General features: G+C 45.0%; 1 protein-coding gene across 1 annotated transcript in view; it reads left to right on the top strand.

Annotated features, from left to right (window-relative positions):
• Window positions 1–26,765, top strand: part of PRKCH (protein kinase C eta) — a 112,218-nt gene that overhangs the window by 13,606 nt on the left and 71,847 nt on the right. Inside the window, exon 2 of the mRNA XM_002200361.7 lies at window positions 12,931–12,994. Coding sequence (XP_002200397.3) covers window positions 12,931–12,994 — 64 coding nt within the window. The remainder of the gene's footprint in view (window positions 1–12,930; window positions 12,995–26,765) is intronic.

Genomic DNA, 26,765 nt, shown 5'->3' with positions numbered 1-26,765 from the left:
AACATGTAGGTGTTTGAAGAGTACCAGATCTTTCCATCTCTTGCTGTGAATTTTCCAGTGGGTCAGTATTTGTTCAGATTTTGTATCTCAGTATCTGACACCACCCCCCTGTTTCACGTTGCTCTGTGTGGCAATGCCCCAGAAGCCTTTCAAACTCTGCTGGGCTGCAAGAGGAGTTTTCTAGAATCATGAAAAGTCACAATTTGTGGTGTAGCCAAGATCTAGTCAGCAGCTCCAGTTCAGGATCGAGTGTTCAAGGCCAGGCTGGATGAGGCTTGGAACAGCCTGGTCTAGAGGAAGGTGTCCCTGCCCATGGCAAGAGGTTGGAGCTGGATGATCTTTGAGGTCCCTTACAAACAAAACTGTTCTATGCTTTTTTTGTGGTTCCATCAAACTCCTTGCTACTGTAATCTTACCTCAGGCTCTTTCAATGTAATGTGTATTAGGAGTTGAACAGTGTAACAGTGTAAATTATCTTTCTTAGAGAACTGTGTTTGTAATGTTTCCCTTCACTGAATGTGGGTCAGTCATTAAAAGGGACTGGATCTCTTCATTTACTTCCCTCCAAGGTGGTTGCTGAGAGGACAGGAACTGAGTGGCTCTTGGCTTTGTATCACACGGCTTGGTAAAAGCAAGCAGTTTGACTTTATTTTCAGAGGAGCTAAATGCTGTCCAAGGGATTTCTGTCCTCAGCTGGTGAGAATTAAGGTAGAAGACTAAAACTAACATGACTTTTCCCAGAGTGAGTAAAATCTTGCTTTGGGAATTACGGGAATGTGTCCCCACACACAGCAAGGGCTGTTTGTCAGCAGGAAGAGAAGCGTGAGGTCCACATTAGCAGTACCACCCAGGTTGAGATGTGCTTTTCTCCAGGAGGGAATTTATACTTTAAACACATTAGCGTGCTGGAGTTAAAAGCATGTGTGTTTGTATATAAAACACATGCAACACTCTGGCACAGATAAAATGCCAGGCCTTCCATTCACAAAGAAACAAAACATTAAAACATTTGTCAAGGAGGGAACATGACAACAGTTGTTCTAAATATGACTAGTTTTGTAAGTGAGCCTGTCCTGCTCTTGGCTTACCCAGGATTGTCATGTGCTGGGGCTTGTGGCAATCCTCAGCAAAAGCTTTGTTTGGAGAGCAGAAGGTTTATCTGCAGGTTTGTGGGTGATGCTGGAATGTGAATGGGAAATGTGGTCAGCACCCAAGTTATGTTCTCGACTGGCCTGTCAGCAAAACCACTCCAACCATGTCCTGACCTTTTCCTCTGCATACCCTTTCTGGGTGTCTCAACCCTCTGGTTTATTTAATCCAAGTAAATCTTGGTCACATTGGTTCCCCATCTTGAAACCACGCTTTGGAAAGGGAAAAAGAAATACTAGAAAGAGGAAATACGAGGCAGCATGCTGCTGGTAGGTGCCAGCAAGCTGCCTGTCAGCTTGCAGTTGTTCACAAAACCCTGGAGAGCCTTCTGTCCTTCAGAGGGAGGCAGGTGGCTGGGTCAGCTGAGCAGCACATCCCAGTGACACGGCACCTCGTCACCATCCGGTGGCTTGGGACGGCTGGAGGCCGGTGCTGTTCAGCTCCTTCCTGGCTCAGCCTAATTGCTGGAGTCACAGCTCTGACTTCATGGTCACAAGTGGGTAGTGAGATCATCTCTCTCATGAGGTAAATGAGGAAAACTGTAATCACAGACTTGATAGGACTAAAAATTGCTTGGTCTTGGACAGTCTGTCTCTTATTGTAATGCTTGGCCTCAGGATTTCAGGACAACTTTTTTTTTTTCCATATTATTTTTGGTATTGATATCCAACCCACTGTCCTTCCCCATGAAAAACCTCACCTCTGCATCCTTTTTTCTAACTGCCGTTTCACAGAAATATTTTGATTGTACTCTTCCATCATCCCCACCACAATAAAAACCAAAACCAAACATAAACAAAACCCACTGTACAAATAGGATATGATCTAACTTGGGAAAGCAAGTGTTGGCAGTGGCGTGTCTTTTCTGGGTGTTGTCATCTGCAACCTACATTCTTTTTGCTGCCTGGAGACTTGATTGTGGCTCCCAGCACTGGACCTCATGGGATTGGAGCAGAGATGTGAGCAGTAACATCTGGACACCAGGAGCAAGCATCATACCTTCAGGAATGCTGGGGGTGTGCATGCCTTGGCACTCCTTTTTTTTTTTTTCTTTTTTTTTTTTTTTGGTACCTCTGGAAGCATCTAATTGGTTATGCAGCCAGAAACTGCTGGTGCTTTTACATGATGTTCTGGGATGTGTGTACCAGGGATATGGAGCAATCCCATAAGTGGTTGGCAGGGAATGGGAGAGGGAGTATATGGGCTAAAGTACTTTATAACCTTTATTTTTGTCTTTCCCTGTGTCCCAAGCAGGTTCTCTCCTGTGAGATGCCACCCATATTTGATAGTTTGCTTTTCATCCTTCTGTCTCAAATTATTGGGCAGATAATCTTGCAACATGGAGAGGGGATGTGGTGGATTAATACTGGCTGGGTATAAATGTTAATCCTTAATAATTTCAGTGCTAAGAAACTGCCAGGTGAGGAAATGAGAGGAAGAAGGAAGTCACTGTGATCAATTCCAGATCTGGGAAGAATTATCAGAGCTGAGCTGCTTAGGCTTCCCCATAGTGTTACAGACCATGCTAAGGTTGAAAGTTGCTTGATTTAATTTCTCCTTTTTGTATCCTCACTAAGGATGAGTAATGGGACTAACACTTTAAATGGGAATGTGAGGTGTGTTGGGAGCTGTACTTCTAAAGACCGGCATGCCCCTGAGACATGCCATTTGAAATCTCAGGATTTGCCAGAAATATTGCTGATAACTCGATCCTGCACATAAATTAATTGATTGTGATGCTGACAGGAGTGGTGTTGTGTGCCCCTTGATCACTTAGCTCAAGGCTTTAAAGTCATTGAAAAGACAGGCAGTTCTGGTGCTTTGAAGCAATTGACTCTTCTTGATGTCTGGACTTCTCACATGTTGCTTTTGTGGGTTTTGCCAAATTTCCCTTGCACTTCTCCAAGCAGTGTGGCTGCTGTGCAGTGAGTTATATCTGTTTTTTGAAGACCCAAAGCCCTGTTTCTACCTCTGCTCCTGCCATCCCCATACACTGCTTTCCTTTTCTGTAAAACTGATGGTGTGAGATGTGCTCAGCACCCAGAGGGGCTTTGCTGTCTTTGGAAAGGTGGATGTTTGGGATGTGTCTGATGTGGGTGGCGTGTTTGGAGTGCACGATCTCCTGTGCAGCTCCTTCCCTCTGTCACGTTGGCTTCAGGAGAGATACGGCAACAGCACCGGAGGAACGTGACACCAGGATGGCAGCCTGGGTAAGAGCCAGTACTGTGGGCCTTCCTCAAACTTCTGCCATCCACTTTTTAGGGTTCCAGCTGTCCCCAGCGTAGTGAAGATCAGTAAAAGTCTTTTCAACACTTGGTGTCGAAGGGAGGGAAGAAGGAAGGTGCCTGTAAATCAATCTCTCTGCAGGGCTGTTGGTTTGCATCTGTACCTCTGTGTTGTGGAACCCCATCTTCCTGGCATCAACATACTAAGCACATCTCACTCCAGAATCCTTCTCTTGTAGTTTTACAGTGCTCATTATTAGTCATCAAGCATCATAAATAATTGAACTTTTCCATCAGATTGTGTTTTGCTGCAGCACCAGGACTTAATATTTAACTGTTGCTAAAGGGATGGTATTTGGCTCTTCAGTATCTGACTGTAATGGCTGGAGTAGGAAAAAGTTGTGACCTTTCTCCTTTCTACCTGAGATGTTGAGAAATTTGATGAATTAGCTAATGAGGACTAATGGATTTTAATGGTTCATTATCTCATCTGCTGTGGCCTGGTTTTAGAAAGAAGAAAGAGCTATTGGACAAAAATGGAAAAGCAGCAGTACACCAAATGAATTACATGTAGTAGGAAGATATTTTAAAAATAGTGACACACCTAATGGAGACTCAAATGAGAATAATTTCTCAGAAGTTTAGGATTATGCAATAAAGCCTGTGAATAATGAGAAAATATTTCCCAGCACTGAATAGTGGAGAACAACACAAGTAGGTGAGTGAGCAAAGTTCTGCGGAGACAGCTGCAGAGGGGCTCTTCACATAGTGATGCAGGTGGTTTAGGGGTCCCTGCTCCTTGGGTTGGATCCATGAACAGGGTGTTGGGTGCTCTGCCTGAAGCTGTACAACCCAGTGGATTAACCCCTAGGTTACCCCTAAGTGCTGTCCTGCTGTAGCTGTGCAGTGGTGGTCCCTGGGCAACCAACAAGACACAGAACCTCAGACCATGTGCAGACTGTGCTGCTTAATATAAAGGCATAAATGATTCATGAAGTCTGCCTCAATTTGTTAGGGAGGTTAATTAAAGCTGAAGGTGAATTCTGTGCCTTGGAAGACTTCTCAAGACTGAGAGAACTGTTGTTTGCTTCTCTGCCCAATCTTTTTGTTTATCTTCCTGTGTTTCTGCCTGGTGGCTGTTCTGTTCCTCTCTGGGCCAAACCAGGTCTCTGGTGTGCACTGGGCTACCTGGGCTTGCTTTTTCACTGCTCTTTCCTTCCTGAGGGGCATTGCCTCAGTTCTAAGCACATCTGTGTCATTGCTTTACTTTGAGGAAGCTCTGCTCAGCATCTCATTGTGGTGGCCCTTGGATTGTTTCCATGTGGGAATTGCCACCAACTTGCCTACTTGGTACCAGTCAATGAAGTTATTTCTTTATAAGTGTAAACAGAAAAGGTGGCACAATTTCCTGTGTTTTCTGCCAAGTTATGTTGGATTCATGTAGGATAATCTCTGGTTGATAATCTCCAGATCTTGGAGATAGAGAAGGGCGATTCCTGTATTGTGTGCTCAGTGATAGATCTAAAAGCTGTCAGGATCATCCCTTTGCAACTCCAGCTCTACAGCTATTGGAAGATTTTTCTTCTGGTGGTGATAACTGGTTGTTGAGGTTTACTGATATGTTGTCACTGTTAACTGAATGGAAATCGAAGACTTTTGTTGTTTGATTATTGGTTAATGCTTTGAAGTCCCCTCAAGAGCAGAGACCCTGTCCCACTGTCAGCCTCTTGTACCTGCAGTTGCACACACAGGTGTCTGCAGGCAGATTTCCATACCTTGCATATACAAAGCTGATAGCCTGATAGCAGCTACTGAATGTGAGCATGGGTGTATTTGCTGTAATCAAGTGTTCAGACAGCTGAAAATGAAGCCCTGCATTTGCCATCCTTTAATTTAGTGGTCCTGCATTGATGTCAGCGTTTGCCTTTGGGAAATTAAATTAATTTGTGATTTTCCTTCCCATCCCTTAAAAAAAACTAGCTGTAGGAGGAAGACAAGAGGAGTTGGAAGGAAAATACAGTGATGGACTGGACATGGTGGTATTTGGCACGGTGTTACAAAGATGCATGGTGAATAATTAAGGTTTAATTGTGCTCAGCAGAGCTGAAGCTCTGCTTCTATGTGCTTGTGGTAGGGAAAGGCAGCATCCGTCCTGCCCACGCGATTCTGGTTTCACACGGGCTGTGGGAGGGAGCTGGGGGGTTCCTGCCCCTTCTCTCTGCTCAGGGAGGCTCAGAGCAGCCTTTTCTCTCTGCCTGGCATCTCCCCTGGCCACCATGTGCTGTCCCTGGGGTGGTTCCAGCAGCTTTGCTGTTGGTAGCAGTTCACAGAGTCATCCCACACTTGGCATGTTCTGTGCCCTCAGGAAATGGACCCTCACTGGTAGGGTCTGGTCATCTTTCACATTTTCTTCTCAGCCCATTGACCAGCCTAGCCATTTCTAGCCCCACACTTGTAGGAGGCTGTGGATGGAAGCTCTCCTCTCTGGCAGACTCCAGTGTGTGCATGGATTCTCCCATGTTCCCCCCATTTTGTTTTGAATTTCACATAAATTTCTAATGGGATTTATAAACAGGCAATTGGATCCTCTGCCCCTGGCACATAGCGTGGGAAAAAAGGTAAAAAAATCCCTCCAGAGAGTTGTTGTTTTCCTTTGAAAATATAAGAAGAACAAAAACATACTAGACCCTGAACCAGTCGTGTCTGTGTTTCTCTCTTTTTAACTTTATAACATTTTTTTTTTCAAATATGCGAAAGAGCATCTTCCTGTAATTATTACTTGTAAATCATTCATTGCTTTAGAGATATTTCTCAAAAGTCATATAAATTACTGTAACACCATAGGAGCAGGCTCTAGCTCCTACTTTCAAAAGTTTTTTTTTTTTTTTAAGATTTGAAACCTCCTTTTTTATCTGTATTCTATTTGTAGCTCCTCAAGCAGGTTTTCTTGGCAGGAATTTTCACAGGATAAATAAATCTTGTTCCCACCTCAGCAAATCTCCTGTAGAGGTGGGTAATCTCTTGGATGAAACCAGACTAAAATTGATTAAAGAGTCCAGGATTGGCTAAGAATCATTAGTTATGCATACCTGTTCATGGCTGGTGCACAGCTTATAATTAGTCAGCTTGAACGAAAACAAAAGTAATATTTTAAGCAGCTGTCCTGAAACAAAAAATTAAAATGACAATATTACAGTAATAGCTGGAATAACTGGTTATAGGAGTTTTGAGAGAGACTGACTTTCCACCCATGGGTGAGTTTAGCTGCAGAGTATTAAACTTTGTTCAGGTGAGCTGTGAGGGCTTTCACACTGGGGGTACATGGACCTGCTGACTGCAGGTGGGATTGGCAGCTTTTCCCAGGCCTGCCCCTGGCACTTGTGGTGGGAATTGCTGCCCTGAGCACTTGCCAGCCTTCACAGCAATAAGAAGATGCTTGGTACCCTGTTGTGTGTGTTTGCTTTTATTTTTTTTTTTTTTAGGCACCCTAATTTAAATCTTAAAAAGTGCATGCTCTGCGTTTGTAGGAAAAACACTTTAATGTGTTGGTCTGGAAATGCAAAATCCCCTTTGTACTAGACAGCCTGAGGATTTTCAAAGGTGTCTGACTTGATAGACAGGTGTCTGTCAGCCTCAAAAAGTATAAGAGGGACTGGTTAACCCAGACATTGTATATTTGGCTGAGAAAATTGCCATTTGACCTATCCAAGGGGGTGCTACCTTATTAAAATACAGAAAGATCCGACATTCCATAAGCATGATCTGGTAAGAGCTTAAACAAGAAAGATGACAAGAAATAACTAGAGGCATGTGAAAAACCAGCTATAGCCTAACCCAAATTTTCAGCTCTTTCGACTGAGCCTTGGGAATTGCCTCTACAAATGACTGATTACATATGCAATTCTGTTAATTAAAATTAAAAATTATGTAGGAAGTCAAAAGATACAGCTACTTGTTTAATTAAGCTAATGAAGTCCCTAGGTAGCTTTTATATTTGCTTTACTCGCTGCAAGTGTCTGGCCTGTTCTGTTTTTGAAGCCATGTCAGCACTGACATGCCTTAGAAAAAGGCTGTGCTTCTAGGATGCTTATGGATTGTGCCTGTGGGGGAGGGAGGACGGGGCAGCAATGGGAGAAGGGATGTTCTATGCTCCAGGGTAAACACAGTCATCTTTTGTGTGTGATCCAAACACAATAAAAAGATTCCCACTGATTCTGGTGTGCCTCAGATCAGACTTCCCAGGCTGGATTATCTGTTGAGGGGATGGGAGGGGAGAAAAAAAAAGACTTATAAACTTGTGTTTGCGCGTTGTAGTGCTCTTGCCAGGTGCAGTGTTGAAGATGTGTTTTCATCTTGGAGACCCACCTTACCTACCTCATCTTGATTTTGGAGAGTGAGTGACTTGCAGGCAGGCACCCTTTGGATCTGCCTCTTCCCATCCTTTCCCAGGGCAGGCTGGGCTCTCTCAGAGGCCAACTCACTATACCTGCTCTTCAACTTCAGTGGATGCTTCAGCTGGGTGTTGATATGTTGCCTGAGAGATTACCCTCATTCTGAATTTGTTTTCCAAACCTCTTCCAGCAATGAATCATGCACGGCCAGTTTTTATTATATGTGGGAAGGCATGTGATTAAGGAGCCCTGTTTTGGTCTCCCTGCATCTGCTGCACTCCTGAACTGACTTATTTTTTGTAATGCAGAGAAGGGGAGTAAATAATACCTGCCCTGTGGTTGGGAACAATGTCAGCACAGCCCTTTTCTGGGGAAGGTGTGTGAGATGCTTCACTGGGGCCCCTCCTTGTGGGAAACCAGTCCCTGGCAGCTCCCTTTGAAGTCACATGGAGCAGCAGGATCCTGGCAAGTTCAGGCATGGGGCACCATGTGAGTGGTTTGGGTTAGGAGTGGAGTTCCTAACTCCCAGCACACTGTCCTGGCAGAGGTTTGTGCCTTGCAGTGGAAGTGTCATGAAGCTGTGGCTGAACTCGTCATCCTTACCTGCCCGTTTCCAGCTCGCCTGCCAGAATCCTCCAGCACTTGTTTTCCCTGGTTCAGCTGTGAAGTTCAACAGAAGTTAAAGTGTGTGCTTAGCTCTGGGTCAAAATCCTGTGTTGTTCTCACAGGTGCAGCTGAGCGCCGGCAGTTGATCTTCTCCACCCCTTGTGCTGTGGACAAACGTGCTGCCTTCATTTCCTTGAGGGTGACCAAAGGATTTACTACACTGATAAGCACACTTTCTGCTCCCAGTGAGCTAAAACTTGGCCAAGTTACCTCTGAACCAGCCAGAAAGTCTATGTTTTTCCTCCTGATTCTTCCCTGGGGGACCAGGCTGAGGATGAAAGTGCTGGAGAAGCGGGGACGGTGATGCTTGTTTACAGGTCTACCTGCCAGTGGTATGATGCTGCATGCCACCAGTTCAGTTAGATTTATTCTGAGATTACTGCACCTCACAGCATTCACAGTATCAGGCATGCGTAGAATTTCATATTTCTCCTTTGTTCCCAATACAACAGGACTTTCCTTTGGCTTTGATACTAAACCTTCCAGGCATGAGCTTGTGATTCCCTAAAATAAGTTATCCCATGCCAGATCTTTGGCATTAGGAAACTTTTCTCTGTATGTATTACTCTTTGATGATTGTGTCAAATACATATGGATGGTTACATATGGATGATAACTTCTCTTATATCATGGTGTAGGAGTTCCCCCTGAGCATTACCTGTGCTGCCTTCAGGCTGTTGAGCCTCTCCTGCTTTCTTTAAGAAAGAATATCAGCTGCATTGTTGACCCAAGCTGATTTCATGGTCTACTTTGGACTTTATTAACTCTGTCAAGATTAATACTGCGCCACCCTGTTTCTCTGTAAAAATGAAGAGGGTTTGCCTTTAAAGTCAATGCTGGGAAATGCAAAACAGAGAATAAATGAGGAGCAAAACTTGGTGTCTGCGTGGTGCTTGTGTTCCACCCACGCTGCTCTGGGGAGGATTCTGAGGGTGTTTGCTGGTGCTGGGAGGTACTGGCATCACTGGAGCTGTGCCAGCATAGAGTCAGGGCTTGGGCTGCCAGCCCAGGTCGGGTTATCCCTTCCATGGCTGGAGGGCCAGTCCTTTGGCAGCTGCTCCCTTTTGAACTGCTCAGGACTTATTAAGTAACAGAACATGGTGAGAAGCCCTCTCTGCCTGTGAAAGGAGGTGCTGGAAGTGCTTTGGTGACTGCAAAGATTGAAGGAGGGCTTATATCAGTAGTTCCTCCTTGTGGGGACATGGTGGGCTACCAGACTTCTGATCTGTGGGTCTCTGGTTTCAGCTGGCTCTGGGCAATTTCTGCATGCCCAGCTCTGGCTGCAGTTTTTGCGTCGGGAGAGTTTCCCACAGCTGTGGCTGCAGTGCAAGGGTGAGAGCGGTGCTGAAGGTGTGAAGCAGTGTCAGGAGCATGGGTGGCTGTGCTGCAGGGCTGCCTGAGCGAGGTCCTGGCTGTTCACACCCAGCCCAGCACATGGGGCTGCCCCAGCACCGCGAGTCCAGCAAGTGTGAGCAGCTCATGGGTGTCAGCTGCGGCCAGCACGAGGCCACTCTGGTGGTGTGGCCATGGCTCAGGGTGTCCCTGTGATGGTGGGAAGCATGTCCTGCCAGGCAGGTGCTGCTCTCAGGGAGCCGCTGATGTTGCTCAGGTCTGTGGTCACATTTTCCTTTCAGGTTTTTAGGTCAGGTGTTGTTTTCTGTTTCGGGCACGTTCCACAAGTCTGAGAGTTTTCTCAGGTACTGAGTTGGCTGCTACTTAGCTGGTCAAATTCATTCTTAAAGGAGATCACAGAAAGTCTAAAAGCCAGACTTTTCCACGTGGTCTGTTATTATTTAATTTCATTTCTTGGTATGTTATCTTTTGTTGTTCTGTTGCTATCAATTTAAGACTAGAGAAACCATTAAGACTGTCTGGTTTAAATCCTTGTCTAGGATAAGAATTCCCTGCGTCCATCACCACTGGTGTGCCAAAGTTTCAGCAGCTCCTGGCATGCTGGGGCTTCAGCCTCATTTTGGAGCTGTAATTTTTAATTAGAGCCCCCTTAGATGTTCTTTATGAAGATACTGAGTGTAGCTCAAGTCCTCTTGGCTGAGTGCTCTTGGACTGTGGTACAACATGAGCACAGCTGCTTAGTAAGTGTAGGGGATTTGTCTGGTCTTTAATCTTGGATCTGGAGGGAGAGAGATTGTTTTATAACCCTCATAAATCTCATGCTCTTGCTTTCTGAATTAATTTGTTTCTGTTTTGTAAGATGCTATAGGCAGGGGACTGTGCTGTGCTAGGGGCAGAGGAATCCTCTTTGCAGGGATGGAGAACAAGGTGTCTCAGGACTTTGGGCCAGTTTTTGTCTGTGCCCTGTGTCAACGGTGGCTGATGTTTTTGTTGGATTCCCTGGCCTCATCCCAGAAGCTTGAATCCTGATAACCCTTTACTTTTAAGACTGAACAAGGAGTACAGGATTTAGTCCACATCCCACCAGAGATACTGTGTGTCAGAAGAAGGGAGGAAGGATCCTCTTTGTCAGTGTGGAAGCAGGAATCTGACATGTCCTGTATGGAGAGTGGCAGGAAAATGATAAGCACTGAAAAATGATTTTGGAAACCTAAGTAAGTAAGGATTTTTCCATAAAACCTGAATACTTAGTGTCTTGTAAATCAATCTGTGTAATTATATATTATTATATATTTTGGAAAGAACCATCTCTTTACAAAGCTGCACATCTCTGCAGGGAACTGAAATTTAGGCAAAAATGATGCATGATATTGCTGGAGTTGAAATCTATTTGGGAAATGTCTTCAATATTAATGGAGACAGAGGGCTGTTCAAACACAGCTTCCTAAAACCAGTGTAATATGCAGTGTAAACAAGCACAAAAATTAACATTGAGTCAAGACTAAATATTTGCTTAAAATTTCCTTATGAGACTGATTTTAATTTTTTTTTTTTTTAGTGGAGAATGTAGTGTCCATATAATCAGCATTTTGCTAGGATTTTCCCAAGCAGTTCTAGTTTCCCTGATTTGTGTCCCACTGATAGGAGTGTGTGTGTGGCACCTTACAACCATAGCTGGAATCATGTGAATGAGATGTTTGCTCATTCTTTTTCCTGAAAACATTTCTTCTGCTCATCCTAACAAATTCCCAACAGTTTAAGTAACAATTTCTCTACTTCTGCAACAAATTGTGGGCTAGGAAAATGTATGGCTGTCTGTGCTTCCCCTTCACTTACCCCAAAGGCTGTTTATTTCTGGGCTGTGTCAGCATTCTGTACCTTAGCCCTGCAGAGTCAGCCCAGCTCAGTCACCTCCTCCCACCTACAGCTGAGCAGGTGCTTTCCTTGCATTTGTAGCTTGGCTGTTTGGCTTCTCTTTAGGGTTCACCTTTCTGTTTTTCCAGTATCTTAATATTATTGCATGTTAGGTTCGTGGCAGCAGCGTTTTTTGGAAACCAGGAGCAAGTTCATGGGTCAGGGGTGGTCCATAGCCTTTGCTTGGGGAGCTCAGGTTGATATTGGGGTTTATTTCAGTGATGTGCTGGGTGTTTACACTGGAGAGGAATCAGAGGGCTCACAGAGTACAGGAGGCAGCCTGAGCTCATCATCCTGTGGTTGTACAGGAAAAGCAGGGAGGGTTTGGATAACAATCTATTAATTCCCCCAGAGACCTCAATTTTCAAAATTCCTGTTCTGCACAGGTGATCTATACCCACGAGGTGTGAAGCTCCTCTTTGCTAATTTCAACCTTGAAATTTGTGGTAAATTCAGGGGGTGCCTTGTTACTTCTTTCTTTGTTTTTGTTTTTTAACTGAGATTCGTGTGTGACAGCCTGACTCATACGTCAGGAATCCTTAGCTGACAAATTAAAACAAAAACAAAAACACACCAAAAGCAAGACTTTTATTAAAAATGTATCTCAAAATGGAAAATCTACTCACCAAAAAATAAATGCTTTCTTTCAAGGACGGGCTGACTGACACTGGGATTGAATGTCTGATCCCTAAAATGATGTTCTGTATCTCTATCTAATTTAGATTAAATGACAAGAAGTCCTTAGGTAACAGCAGTAACAGTTTTCTATTTCCTATGGTTTAAGGCCAAAAGGTGATTTATGTAAGAAATCAGCATTTGCTTCAGCGATGATGGTATTTTGAGAGACTGAAACAATTTCACTGAGATAAAATATAATAGAGAGGAAATATCCATGTAATTCTCAAAACAGCTGCACATTGATCTTTCCAGAGAATTCAGTGCTAGTCCTGCTTCATTTGTCTCACAGATTGGAACACTATTAACCATATTTTTTTTTTAAACTTCTTTTTCATCTAGCAAGATTGAGATTGTTCAGCACTTCCAGGAAAAAGGAGGACTCAAGTTCCTTATTTTTTATGGAGCCCTGAATGCTGAACAATTTGGGCACTGGATGCTTGATTTTAATTTTTTTTTCAATTAAGGTGTGCATGAGAATATATACACATTCAAATATTATCAAATTTCTGCCTCAAAGAAAACAATCTTCTAACATTTCCTTTCCTTTTTTTCAGGTGGATTTGGAACCAGAAGGCAAAGTGTTTGTTGTCATAACTCTTACAGGAAATTTCACAGAAGGTAAGGGAGTTACTCTGGCTTGTTTCCATTCAGAGCTGGACTCTGGCCTGTGTCCCTGCCATCAGTTCCAGAGCAGTGCAGACATTTGGGATTTTTCAGGAGCCACATGCAGCTGGAGCTGTGTGTGCCCTCTGCTCTGATCTCAGGCCTGGGGAGCTGGGTCATGTTCTCTCTGGTTTATCTCCCTGAAGTTGTCCTTCAGACAGGTTGTTTTTGTCACTTGTGCTTTTCACCTGGCTGCCTCTCGAAGGGCAAGCTGAGGAGAAAGCAGAGCACGTTTAATATGGAGCATGTTTAAAACATCTGGATGGTTTTTGTTCTGTAATAGTTCACATCTGCTTCAGGAGCATTTCTGTTTCCCATGTTCCCTTAGCACAGGAAGCTTGCAAGATTTTAGTGTGACAGCTGCCCCAAAAAATTATATGGGCAGCCTTTTTTTGGTAACTATATTGAATATATATTTAATAGTGTGATGGTTTTGATGTCCCTGTTGTTTATTGTGATACCAGTTACGAGCATGGATATGAGCTGTGCCGCAGCAACCCAGCAAATCTCTGTATTTGTAACCAGAGAACAGGGAGAGTGCCAAGGTGTGCTGGGGAGGCCTGGAGGAATTTCTTGTAGGGATGAAAAGGATGTTAGAAATTGGATTTAATTTCCTATGACAGAGCCAGGGATGGAAGGAGAAGAAACTGGAGTGCTTTTACTGACTTACATCCCAATTTGTGTCCACATGCAAGTGTGTCATGCTTGGCCATTTAAAGCAGGGTTGAGCAGGGATGGTGGGCATGAGCATAAACCCAGAGTGTGTTTCAGACCTGTGCTGGTGGCTGAGCATGTTGCTAACAAGGTCTCAGAGATGAGAAATGCAGAACTCAGATGTTTGTACAGCTACTGCTTTCCGATGGAAATGGGAAATGTTGGAAATAATTCACTTCTCTTTCCTGTGTTGTTCTTGAGGATGTGTAGGCCTAAAGAACAGGAACATCAAAGATGGCACTTGGGATTTTTCTTGTCTGGTTGTTCCCGTGCATGGTCACATTTAGAGTTTCCAAGAAAAGTCTTAATCCAGGGCAAGCCTGATTGCAGATACTGACTTTTCCCAGTCATTGGTAAAAGGAGATATTAATGTCCATCACTGCTGTTTTGAGGCAGGGAGATCTGCCTGTTTGATGTATTTAAAATACATGTAGTTTTTCAGAAAAAGAAAGGAACAGAGCAATAGGAAGTGAGGGAGGCCTAGAGAAATTATACCTGCCTCTCTTTATTTTCTCTGCTTGGATATACTTGCTGTGCTAAGCTGCATTTGATTATATTAACTACCCTCATTCAGCTGACATTTCCTGTGTAAAGCAGCCAGTGCAAAATTAAAATGAAAGTCTCCTTACCTTGGGAGGAGATTACCAATCACAGAATACTCTGAGTTGCAAGGGACCCACAAGGATCAGCAAAGTCCAACTCCTGAACTCCCCAAGGGTGACACATCCCTGGTGGCCCTGGCACCCAGCTGGGGTGGAGGGAAGCACACTTCCCCAGCCATCTCCCTCGCTGACCCAGGAGCTGCTCCAGTCCAGACTGTTTTACAGAGAAGGGGAGGGCTGATTTCTGCCTGCCCTACTTCAGGCATTGCTTAGGGATTGATTTCCTGCCTCTTATCAAATGAATTTATTTACACTTTTCTGGGTTTTATTTATTTCCCCTTTCTGGATTTTGTTTTAGTCATCAAATTTTTTTCAAGTCATATGATTCCTTTTGAAAACTTTCTTATTGTTTTTACTCTGGATAGAAATACAAATTTTTTTCTCCCCTAAGGGTGTCTTTAGCATTTCTTACGTCTGTCATTGTGTCTCCTTGCCTCTGCTCTATTAAAAATAGTGAATGTGCTTTCTCTGAGGTATTTTTGCTGTGGATGTGAGGCATGTTGTCAGCTGAGGAGCTGGGAACAGCAGCAGGCTGCAGTGTGTGGGACCACACCAAGCTCTGCCCAGGCCTGGGGACTGCAGGAGCTGTGATTTAACAGAACCCAGCGAGTCCTGCTTCCCTCCCTCCCTGTGATCCCATGTGTGTGCCAGGGTCTCTGAGACAATCCACAAGATCTCAACTCTTGCAGGGCCTCTTTAAAGGGAGAAAATCTGCTTTATTGCTCTCTTACACTTGTAGGGCTCTTGAGGTACCCCAGAGGGTGTTGTTCAGCTGGTGACATGAATTCAGACCTGCTCTCCAGTGCTTGCTGCTTTTCCCACTGAGCACTGGTTTCAGCTGTGAAAGAGCAAACCCTGAATTAACTCTTCTTGGGCAGGATATGATATGAAATGAAAAGCCTTGCAGTGAGTGTGGGTGAAGCACTGCTGTGGCTGGTGCCTCTGTGAGAAGTTAGAAGAGATTCCCAAGAGCTGGTGATGGTGCTTGGGCCAGGCTGTTTGGCTGCAGCGAGGTCAGGCTGGACACTGGGAGGCCCCAGGTGTGTTCCTGGGTGGATTGAACCTCTCCCCTTGCAACACTGGAGTCCCAGAGCCAGCCCAGTCCACTCACAGCTTTGCCTGCAAGGTGTGCTGCATGCCCTCAGTTTGCCACCTCTCTTTCTGTTTGCTCTATTTAATTCTGAGCAAAGCTAATTAAATTAATACAAATGAAGTATTTGACTGAATTAATGAATGAAGCAAGCCCTGTAGAAAGCAGAGTGTTTCTATTTTAGTGCTTTGAACTCTTGCAATTTGCCTTTTTTTTTTTTCATGTTGTCACTCAAAGTGATAATTCTGGCTTGAAGTTCAGTTTTAATTTCATCGTTCTAAAATAAGTAATGGTTGTTTCTTTTCTTTCAGTGTCAGTAAAGACAATGACAAATTTAAGTTCTGGGCAAGAAATAGAATGACAAGAATATTGAAAAGCCAAGTGAGTTGGTAGAGTGGATATAGCACCTATTACTAAATATTTCATGTTGATAGGGTTTGCAGCAGCAAGGAATCACAGAATCATATTGAAAGGGACCTTTAGGATCATCTAGGTCCATTCCCCAAGGGGGAAGCTGAACCTGTTTACCTACAGGTAATCTAAGAAGCAGGATCAGGAAGCCCAAACCTGCTTCTGGACCAAGAAATGCTTCTTTGTTTTGCAGCTGGCACATTCAAATGGTTTGTCCTCAAACACAGAGACTTGTGGTCTTTTGCTGTCATTTTTCTTAGAATACATTTTTCTAACACAAAGTTTTTTTAAAGAAATAATGTTTTCTCTAACAGATACCACTAAGGATCTGTAGCCTTAATGTGTGAAGTGGAACAGAGGTATTGTGATCCTTGCTCTGCACTACAACGTAGCTCCTCAGCCCCATAAAATTTATATTGGCAGATCTGTTATCAGGTTCTTGCACAACAAGGAGGAAAAGAGGAGGAAAAGAGTTTTACCAATCCTGTAACTGCAATAATGACTGTAATAATGCAATAATGACTGCTTTCAGCTCATCTTTTATAGTTAAGGGAATAAATACTAGAAGCAAGGAACCAGGAATTAAAAAAATGCCCTGTTCTCATTCATCCCCTGTGTTTTGGATCACTGCTCTTTTTTGGTTTAGTGACTCTAGCAGAGTTTTAAAACTCGTAGTAGACACTACCTAGAAAACCTGCTGTTGCAAACAGGACATACCAGTGCAGAATAAGAAAGTTCTGCTGTCTTTGGTTCACAGTCTGAGGACATGGAAGTCTTTAATGTCTAACCCAAAGTCTTACGTGGCAGAGACCAGCAGGAAGCATGCATTTCTACACTCTTGTAATTTTTTTTCCAATGTCTACACGTTTTTTCAGTGCTTTACACTTGTCACGCCTGTGTTCTGTAGGTAAGGGATTTCCAGATCCACTCCATGTTGGTTCAGCTCTGCATTTTCAGATGGAGATAGGTCAGGACAGTGTTGAGTCTCATGGGGGAGAAAATACACCCTAAGTGTGCCCTGAGAAGATTGAGCCCTTGCAGGGACCAGGAGTGTAATCCACAAATGCTGTGCATTTCTGTGTGGCAGGCAGCTGAACTTCAGTGGATCCCCAGCCTTGCTGAAAGATGTCAGTCAGGTTAAAAAATAAAATGCCAGGTTAAAAATAAAAGGTTTCCAGAGGCTGAACTTGAAGTCCTGAGCAGGTATTGGTCTCCTGGAGGTCACACTCAGCACACCCCAACAGAGGTTTTCAGACAAGCAGGTGGAGATAAGAGCAGCTCTGTCCTGAAGCCTCCATGAGTTTCTTTATTTTGTATTTCAAAGTGAAACTTCCAAAATGTGCACATTGCATTTCATGGGTAAATATTGCTGAGAGAACCTGAGTATTCTTGCACCCTGGAATTCTGGTATCTCATATATGTATCTCTGCCATTAAAAAAGAGAAAACAAAATAAAGCAAGTTTGCTAAATTCACAGGGTGAATTTTCACAGGGAGAAAATATTTCAACAGGGAAGCAAACAAACAAACAGTTTATTCCTGATAGCAGGAAGAGCCAGACCCTGGAAAATTAAGTGATTGGCTTGGTGTTTATGGAGTGACTGTAATGCAGAGGCAGGAGGAGAACAGCACCCCAGCCTGCCACATATCCACAAGGCTACTTTTATTTCTCAGAAAATGATCCATGTGAGCCCCACAGCTATTGCAGTGTGCCTAATGCCAAGAGGTATTTGTCATTCACTTGTGACTTGCCAAGATCTGCCCACTGCAGAGATACCCAGGCACTGTAAAAATGCAACAAACAGCAATATCAGGGTTAACTTCACTTCCTCAGTGGGCTCTGTTTTGTCTGGGCTCTGAAACCTAGAGATAAATATGCAGGCTTGCAATCAGTGGGATTTCAGTGTTCCTGGCTGTAATGAGGAGCAGAGGTTTCTTTGCTTTATTTGAATGTGATTCCTGGAAGAGGTGATGGTAGTTCCCAGGGGAGAGGAAACCTCCCTGGCCTTGGAGGACAGGGCTGTGCTGGAGCTGCTGTTTGTGCTGCAGTGGGGCAGGATGGGCAGTGTGGGATGGAAGGAGAGGAACACAAAGCTATAGGAGGTGAGTGCTGGGATCTAGGAAGGATGGCACAGCCCTGGTTGCTGCACCCTGATGCTGTTCATGGGCATCCCTCTCTGGACCCAGTGTGCTTGAAGGCACCTGGATGATACCCTGGACTGCGATGAAGGGGGTGCCCTGACAGCAGCACACCTCAGCTGTACCTGGATTTCTCTAGACAGAGTTTCTGAGGTGTGCCTGACTGATGGAATAGGTAAATGGCTGTCCAAAAGCCTCAGTGCTTACCAGGAGTCACTCTGTAAATCTGTGCCAGAAAATGTGGGGGAAAAAATACCAACAAAGCCATGCTGTTTATTTTTTCACTCATTCATCTCTCTCTCTCTCTGTCTATAATATATATACACACACACATATATACACACCTATATGTATATATAACTTTGGCTCCACCAACTATCAAATTAGGCTGTATCCCATTTAAATCTGAGTCTCTCAATTCTGGCTGCTGGAGGAGACTCCTGATTTAGGTGGTACCACCCCAGTCAGGGATTTTCCTGTGTCTGGGTGCCTGGCAGCCCAGCCTGTCCAGCATCCTTGTCCCCTGAAGGTAACAAGTGCTGTTGTACTGCAGTGTTTAATTGCCTCAGTTTACCTGGGAGGTGTTCAGGCTTGGTTAGTGCTCGTGGGGAGACCCAAGGGTCCCTCTGGCTCCACGGACATGAGGAGGATCAGCAGCATCAGTCTGCTGCTTGGTGAGGGTGTTGTGCAGTTCAGTCCTGCACTTCACTGGAGGGGGACAACGTGTCCCAAATAACCAACTGAGCTCTGACCCAGCAGAACTGGGTCTTTGGCATTAGGTGAGCTGGCATGGAGCTGTAGAAGCAGAGCTCATCTTCCAGTGGTGCTTTAGTAGGTGAATACTCACACTTGCAATTTATTCACCTCTTCTTTAGGTTGTTGCAGACCATGCCCAGCAGAAAATAATGAGTTTCCTGCTCTTTAGTGCCAGCTGTTTTTGTTTCCTGGAGTGCTTCAGCAGCAATGGTTCTGTTTGTTTTCCGGAATGAAATGCTGAATCAAAATAGAGCTTTGAGCAAAGAGATCCTGACGTTGTTTGGCCAGGGTGACCTCAAGCTTGGCAGAGGCAAGAGAGGGAGGGATGAAAGCTTCTGCTGTCCCTGTCTGCTGTCTTTGGGGAATATTTACTCATTTGTGATGTGGGATAAATTGCATGCCATCAGCATGGCTCGGGGTGCTGTGGACACCACCTGCACTGAACCACCTCAGTGGATGCAGCTCCTGGCACTGCCTGCACTGCTGGTGGTTGCAGATGAGGGAATGAGGCAGTTTCGTAATTGAGGGTAAATCTGTCTGTCTGAAAAGGATGCTCTTGGGTTTCCCTGGGGCTGCCTTGGGTCAGTTCTGCACCAGCTGTCTGGACTGGGCAATTGGAGCAGGGCTGTGGTTGGTTCTTGGGCCAGAATTCTCCCTGACTGAGCTCAGCCCTGCCCTGGGTGCTGCAGTGAGGCAGGAGGGGGAGCCCTGGCAGTGCTGCAGAGGAGGGAGCAAAGCAGGAGGTCTGGCTGAGAGGTGTCCTGCTCTCCTTGCCCCATCTGCTGAGACAAGGGACCAGGGCAGTGAATGGTGGAAACACTGGGAAAAGTTGCTTGGAGAAAAAATTGAGCCATGAGGGCCTGGAGGAAGGACAGAGATAAGGAATATAAGGAGAGATAGGAGGTAGGAGACTGGTCTGGGAAGTGGTGATGGAGGGGTATGGGCAGGAGTAGTCAGGAAGAAGCAGCTTAAAAGAAGCCCAAAAGGTTAAAGGAGGTGGGAGGAGAGAAGATGGACAAGAGGGGATTGTAGGGGAGCTGCAGGGGACAGGAAAGGCTGCAGCAGCAGCATAGCTGTGACCATCAAAGCCAGTTTCTTGCTAGAGTCCGGAACTGTTTTTAATCCCAGAATCTCAGCTCTTTTCTGCCGTCTAGCTGCCAGACTTGGTGAGCCACGTGTGTCTGTCACTAGCACTGATCCACACAGTAAAGCAGAGTTCTTTCCTGGGAAGTGTGTTCCCCTGTTAGTGCTCTTTTCTCTCCCTGGAGCCTTGCTGCTGAGCCAGAACCGAGGAGACTGCTGCAGTTCCAGCAGATGAACTTGCTTCCAATAATAACTTTATTTGTTTATAAAATGTAGGAAATTGCCTTAAAGCCAGAAACCTTTTCATTTGAAGGGTATCACTAGAAAATAAAACTCCCAAAAGTCAAGCAGTGCTGAATTTTTATGTCTAAAATGAGTCTTTTGTGTTTGTTCACACTACAAACTTGCAGATCACACTTGCACGTCAGCAAGGATAAAGGCAGAAAAATGTTTCTTGTCCAGCCTGCCCAGCTCAGAGGTCTTGGGTGTTGAGTGAGGAATCCTTACTGTGTGACAGCCTCAGTCTAGTCCTACAGCTGTTTTTACTTGCATCAACTCTCGTTCTGTATTTCACTTGTGAGTGGGAGGCAGAGTGGGATAAACAAGCCCTTCAAGGAGGGGTCCAATTGCATCCAAAAGGGCTGATGACAACTTGCACAGGAAGGCCACAGCAGAGAAATCCCTGTGTCCCATGATCTGGCTGGAAAATGGCTGTGTGGGAAGGCAGTGCTGGATGGAAAGCAGGGTGCTGTGTAGGGGGAGAACTGCTTAAACCTGTGTGAGGGCTGTTGTGACCATCAAACCACAGGCTAGCTTTCATCTCCTGTCATTTGAGTCTAAACAAATTCCCTCCTGAAGTGCTCCTTCCCCATTGAAGGACTGGGAAAAAAGATGAAGCGAGGTGCAGGTTTTAGGTGTCTCTCCCTAAGCTGTTGGGGAAAGTGGCTTTCTTTCTGCTCACCCAGCTCTGCTTGTTTGTTAATTGAGAGGGGTGAGGTGGGAGAGCCCGTGGGGAGGCAGGGTATGTGTATCTACTGCTGCTCTTACACCTGCTGGAAAGGGCCACCTGTCTGGGAGAACGAAATTGGTGGTGTCACATTATGGAACTGCTGACACCAAACTGCCCAAGCAATCCAATGGTGAGTCACCATCCCTGGAAGTGTTCAAGAAACAGCTGGACGTGGCACTCAGTGCTGCGGTTTGACAATGTGATGTTTGGTCAGAGGTTGGACTCGATGATCTTGGAGGTCTTTTCCAACCTTTATGCTTCTATGAGCCTGAGCCGAGGCAAGCAACACTCTCTCCATGTGGCAGCCAGCATTTTTAAAGCTCTATTGGTTTGGATTTGGGACATCTGCTTTTGAAATACCAGAGACATATTTCAGAAGTGGAGAAATATGTATTGCAGGGTGAAAACCATGTTTGGGAGGAGATGGGGAAGGGGGAGAGAATCAGATCTGGCTGTGTTAGCTGCTGGGAAGCTGTTGGGCCAACTGCATTTCCTGGAGGCCTTGGGAAATCCCTCTGGGAAATCCCAATAATCCCCTGGCACTGGGAGGGGCAGAGCACTCACGGTTCCTGGTTCCTGCCATCTGCAGAGGTTTCAGGATGGATTGTGCTGTCCCCACCCTGAGCACTGAGTATTTCTCTGTTGCATTGCCAAGGTGGGGATGTGTTGATGAGAAGAGGTGCTGCTTCTTGGCAGAGCTCTTCCCAATAAGCTGGGAATACAAGAGGCTGAATTTATTTTTCTTGACAGATGCTTTGCTGTGGCAGTGTCTTGCTCAGCCCATGGTGTGTGGGAACCTGTGTGGGAGAGCAGCATGGTAAACAACCTGCTTTTTAGGGCTGTTGAAATTAGAGGACTCATTGGCAAGCTGCCACATGGAAATCTCAAAAGTTCCTGGGTCACCTGTGGGATCAGAGCTGAGTTTGTTGCTGGACCACTTGGGCTCTGCAGCTGTGGGGTGACCAGTCCACCAGGAGAATCCAGGTGTAGCAGGGTGGTGATTCAGGTGTTGATCATCCTGCCCAGTGAGCCCGAGGCCAGTGCACCTCCAGGGGAAAAGCTGAGGCCTCTCATGACAGCAGTGGAGGCCCCAGTGGCAGAAGAAGGGGAATATTTAACTTGTCCTGTTGAATTAGCTTTCCCAGGTACTTTGTTCCTGACTAGATTCCAGTTGTGCTTTGGGATACAGTTTGCTTTCTCATGGAGAAAAGTGCAGTGCCCTTGGTGAGGAAGGCTCAAGATTTCATCCTAGGGATAGCTGCTGTGTTAAGCAGTGTGGTAACTTATTTCAGAGATACTGCAAAATTTTGGGACCCTCTGGACACAAGATGCTTGATATTCCCATCTCAACTGGCTTTTGTTCATCCTAGCTGCTTTGTGTGTTTTGTCTTTGTGTTCCATAAAGAGTATTCTCCTGCTCCTCCTTCTTTTGAGGCTGATGCTAAACCTGTGTCTCTAGCAAATTACACTGCCTGGACATAAAAATGTGAGTTTTCAGCAGATTTGGTTGATTGTCAGACATTGTGTGGACACCCTTCTTTCAATACCAAAGCAGCCAACTTCTGAAGCTGCCCCCATGCCCAAAAAGGGGGATGTTGACTTTAAAAATAGCTTTAAGCTCTACTTGGCTAAAAATAGGTTTGACTTGGATCTTGTGCTTCCCTGTGTGAGCAGAGCCTCTCAAGAGTGAGTTGTGATCCCTGCTCTGGAACCACCCACAGCATGTGAGCTGCTGCTGGTTGTGACACGCAGGAGCCCCCAAGCAGCAGGAGCAGGGAGGATTCAGGATCTCCCTGCTACCATTCTGCTTTTCTGGAGGATTTTGCACAAGTGATGGGAGCTTTGACTTACAAATGCTGTCACTCTGTTCCTGCTGCAGCCAGCGTGGTTTGAGATCTTCTAAATCAGAGGGCTTCTGGCACATGAATTAATCATGGAAAAGATCAAAGTTGCTTTGTTAGTTTTATTTTCCTGTTTTTAATGAATAATGTATTAAAATGGTTTCCTTCTCTAGTAAATCACCTCTCAACGTTTTTCTCTTGAGTTTGGTAAGTGGGAAGGACCAACAGGAGGTTTTACAATGGAAATTCGCTTGCCTAAGCCCAAGGAAATAGTAATGATTCTAATTGTGAGGGGAGGAGGGAGAGGAGTCAGTTTGTTATGGCTCTAATGAGCCATGCAGTAAGAAGTGTTTTGGGTTTTGTTGGGGTTTTTTTGCCTGTTCTTATGTAGGTCAGTGTGACAGGAGTGGGTTATGGAGCAGTTGAATGCTGGTAGGTCTGAGGTGGCAGGGAGGGGGCTTCATTGTGAGGAGGGAACAGTGGGGCTGGGGTGACTTTTAGATTAGACTTCTGCTGGAAGAGCATGCCAGAGGGTAGCACCTGTCTGGGATATGACCAGACTAATTTATTTTGCTTTTTGAAACTGTGTCTTGCTGGGTAAGGGACAGATACGAGGTGGCATTCTGGTCACAGAGCCAGTCTGGGGCTCTGACAGCCTCAGTTCAGTGCTCAGGTTTCTCTTGTCTCCCTCAGATCCCTTTTCTGATTGCTATACAAAATCCTTTTCTCCTGGAGTCTCCTCTCTGTGCAGGCTGAGATGGTTCTTTGCCATCATTGCCCAAGCCTGGTCTCTCTGGCAAACAGATATATCCTGAGATTTTGCAAATGAATGCAAAAACTTGCAGAGATGGAATGGTAAGGTTACTCACTATAGAAATTAGTGAGAAGGCTTTTCCACTGACATTTTTCAGCCTTGTGCAGCATACTGTGGCTCCTTGCTTCACAGTTGTCAACATCTGCAAGCAAACGTTTAAAACCAGCTTTTTTTAGGAAAAAAAAAAAAAACACTTTTCCAAGAAAAATCATGTAATAGCAACTCTGGAAAAGCTGCTCTGTGCACGTCTGAAAACCTGTGTGGCAGCTGGGATTAAAACTCTATGCAAAGTAACCTGTATGGTGTTCATAACTGGTTGGGAGACTTGAAGAGGCAGAAAAATACTTGTTTTAGAGGTTCTCAAGCTGCCTCCTTCCTGCTCTGTCATGTTCTCACAGAATTTATGCAAACATAAAAAGCAGCTGTTCCTCCCTCAGCCCCAGCATGGGGCTGTACCCTTGGCTTTGCAGCCATCTCCCCTCCTGAAGATGAGGATGCTCCCAGCAGCCACACGCTGGTCACTCCAGCTCTGCAGAGCTGTCCTGCTCTCCCTGGCACTGCTACAGCCAAGTTCAAGAGGCTGAAGAAAACTGAGCCACTCAAAAGTTGCTCTTCTGTCTTACCTGCCAGCACCAGCAGAGCTTTGGCATCACTGTGTAATTCTAGAAATAAGCCTGTGATGTGCTTTTGGTCATGCTCACCAATATTGCTGTGTGAACCTCACTGACCTGTTCTCACTGCTGTCACACTGAAACATCATCCTTCAGCTTCAGTCCTCAAATGCTGCTAATCACTGAGAGCTGAGAAGAGTTTATGTCCTAGATCTGGCAAGAAAACAAGGAAGATGGCTCTGCCCTACTTCAGCACTTGGACCAGAAGCAGAGGTCTTGCCTCCAGTGCACAGTTCTGTGTGATCTGATGCAGGGATGATTACATATTTGCATTTCCAAGACTGCTGATAGTGCTGTTTCACACTCCTGAATGGGGAAAACTTTTTTTTTTGATTAAGAGCATCATTGTTCCTTCCTACTCTTTCAGACAATATTGACAGGTTGGCATCTAAGAGATGAGCTGCCTGTTAACATGGCTTTTCTGTGAAGTCCTGAAAGACAAAGTGCTGCCAGCCTTTGCTGGCTCTTTCTCTGATCTTCACACAAAACTTTATCCAGTTTCAGAGGGCAAAACAGCAGCTGGATCAAACAGAAGTCCCAGCCTGTGTTTGATGTGCCACATGTTTGCTTTGCAAGGAGCCTCTCCTGGGGTTGGAACCAGAGTGCAGAGCCTGGATTGTGCACAGACTGGCAAAAGCAACAGAAGGATCAGCTGCTGCTGGGAGAGAAACCCCCTGTGGTCAACATGATCTTTGTGGAGGTGGCTGTTTCCCACCTGGCTGATTTGTGCATCCAACTTAATTTTTATGGGGAACTGCAGAAAAGCTTTGTAATAAAAAAAACTAGGCTTTCACTCTGCAGCACTAATGTTAGGGAAAAAGAATAGGATGCTTAAATCCTTTTCCCTTTTCAGGGTCAGGCTTCTTCAATGGTGTGTTTGTGTTTATAACATTTTGATAGCAAAGCTTCCCATGGTTTTGACCATCCTTAGGATTATGGTGATAAAACTCCTTCTTAAAAGATGCAAAACCTTAATAAGGGATTTTTGTCATAACTTACATGTTTTACAGCCAGAAAAATAAACATGCTGGTTTAGCCTCAGTTTATATTCAGTAGATGTGAGGAAGCCCACTGTTAGATAAATATTGAGAGAACACCTACATACTGATGGCTGGAGGGTGTGGGGGCTGTGAATTAATTTATTTGATCTGATTTATGTATTGTTTTCCTAAAACACCCACTACTACTCTCTGTTAGGGAATGGGTAGATGAGCATTTGTCATGATCTGAGATTGTTGTTCAGTGCTGTGATGCTTACAAGAAGTGAGGGATCCCTTAATCTTCTATCTTGATTTTTATACTCCAGTAAAATCAGTGATTGGTCTTTGCTTGTGTGTCACTCAAGGGGAGCTTGCTTGCAGTGCTCCTAGGGGAGGATAATGGTACTGATAAAAAAAAAGGCTTAATTAAGTTTTTACCTATTAACATTATTGATTTAAGGCTTTTACATTGCTTTTTAAAATATCTTTATTTCTTTCAAATTAAAATGCCGTGGTGTATATGGGAGTGTAACACCAGGAGCTGTCATGTGTGAGGAGGTACCTGGCTGACCTTTGCTGTGCTGGAGTTACAGCAGTGGTCAGTAGCACCATGGTGAGATTTATTTCCAGCAGATGAGACCTGACTCGAATCAAACAGTTCCAAACATACCATTTCATCCTGCAGCTCTTCCTCTTGTTTTCCTGCTGTACTTATGCCACCACTGTAGGGATTTTCCTGGAATACAAACTGGGGCAGGGGGAAAAGGAGGGATCTCTGCCCAAGAAGCTCAGGGGGCAGGTGGGGTGGTGATAGAGGCTGCTGAGTGGGTGAGGATGTGCTGGTGCTTGCATGTGTCCTCAGATGACTTGGTGGGTTATTTATTCTCCTCTCCCGCTGCATGTATAATTTCCACTGCCATAAACACATGTTCAGTGTGAGTGCAGAGGAGGAAAGGGGAAGAGGCTTTTTAGTGTTGAACTCTGTAGTTAAGTTTTGCACATAGGCAGACACAGTGGATACCCCATAGTTACAGATGTCCCAGTTGAACCACGGATGTGGAAACTCCCTTCACTGAGCAATTACTTGTCTGCTTTTATAGCAGTATTTGGACATTTGAGCCAGTCATAATGGTTGTTGCTTTACCAGAGATTAGAGGCTTTTAAAAGTCAGGGTCTCTTTAATGGTCTAGAATGGCTTTGTTTTGTAAAACACTCTCTGTGTCCAGAAGGAAAATATGTATCCTGTAGGAAACTGGACAGAATGCAAAACATGAGCTGGGAAAATGTCTCCGATGGCTTTATATCCCCTGATACCAAGGATGGGAGGCATGAGGGGCTGCTGCATTGGCTACCCTGTCACAGAATTACAATTTGGTTTGAGCTGGAAGAGACCTTAAAGATCACCTCATTCCAACCCTCCTGCCATGGGCAGGGGCACCTTCCACTCTCCCAGGTTGCTGCAAACCCCATCCAGAGTGCCCTGGATCACTGCCAAGGATGGAGCAGCCACAGCTTCAATGGGTACCCTGTGCCAGGCCCTCACCACCCTTACAGGGA

This window comes from Taeniopygia guttata, chromosome 5 (genome assembly GCF_048771995.1).
Source record: "Taeniopygia guttata chromosome 5, bTaeGut7.mat, whole genome shotgun sequence".
NCBI lineage: Eukaryota > Metazoa > Chordata > Aves > Passeriformes > Estrildidae > Taeniopygia > Taeniopygia guttata.
The sequence above is the reverse complement of the archived record's forward strand: the minus strand, read 5'-3'. Positions and strand labels throughout refer to the sequence as shown.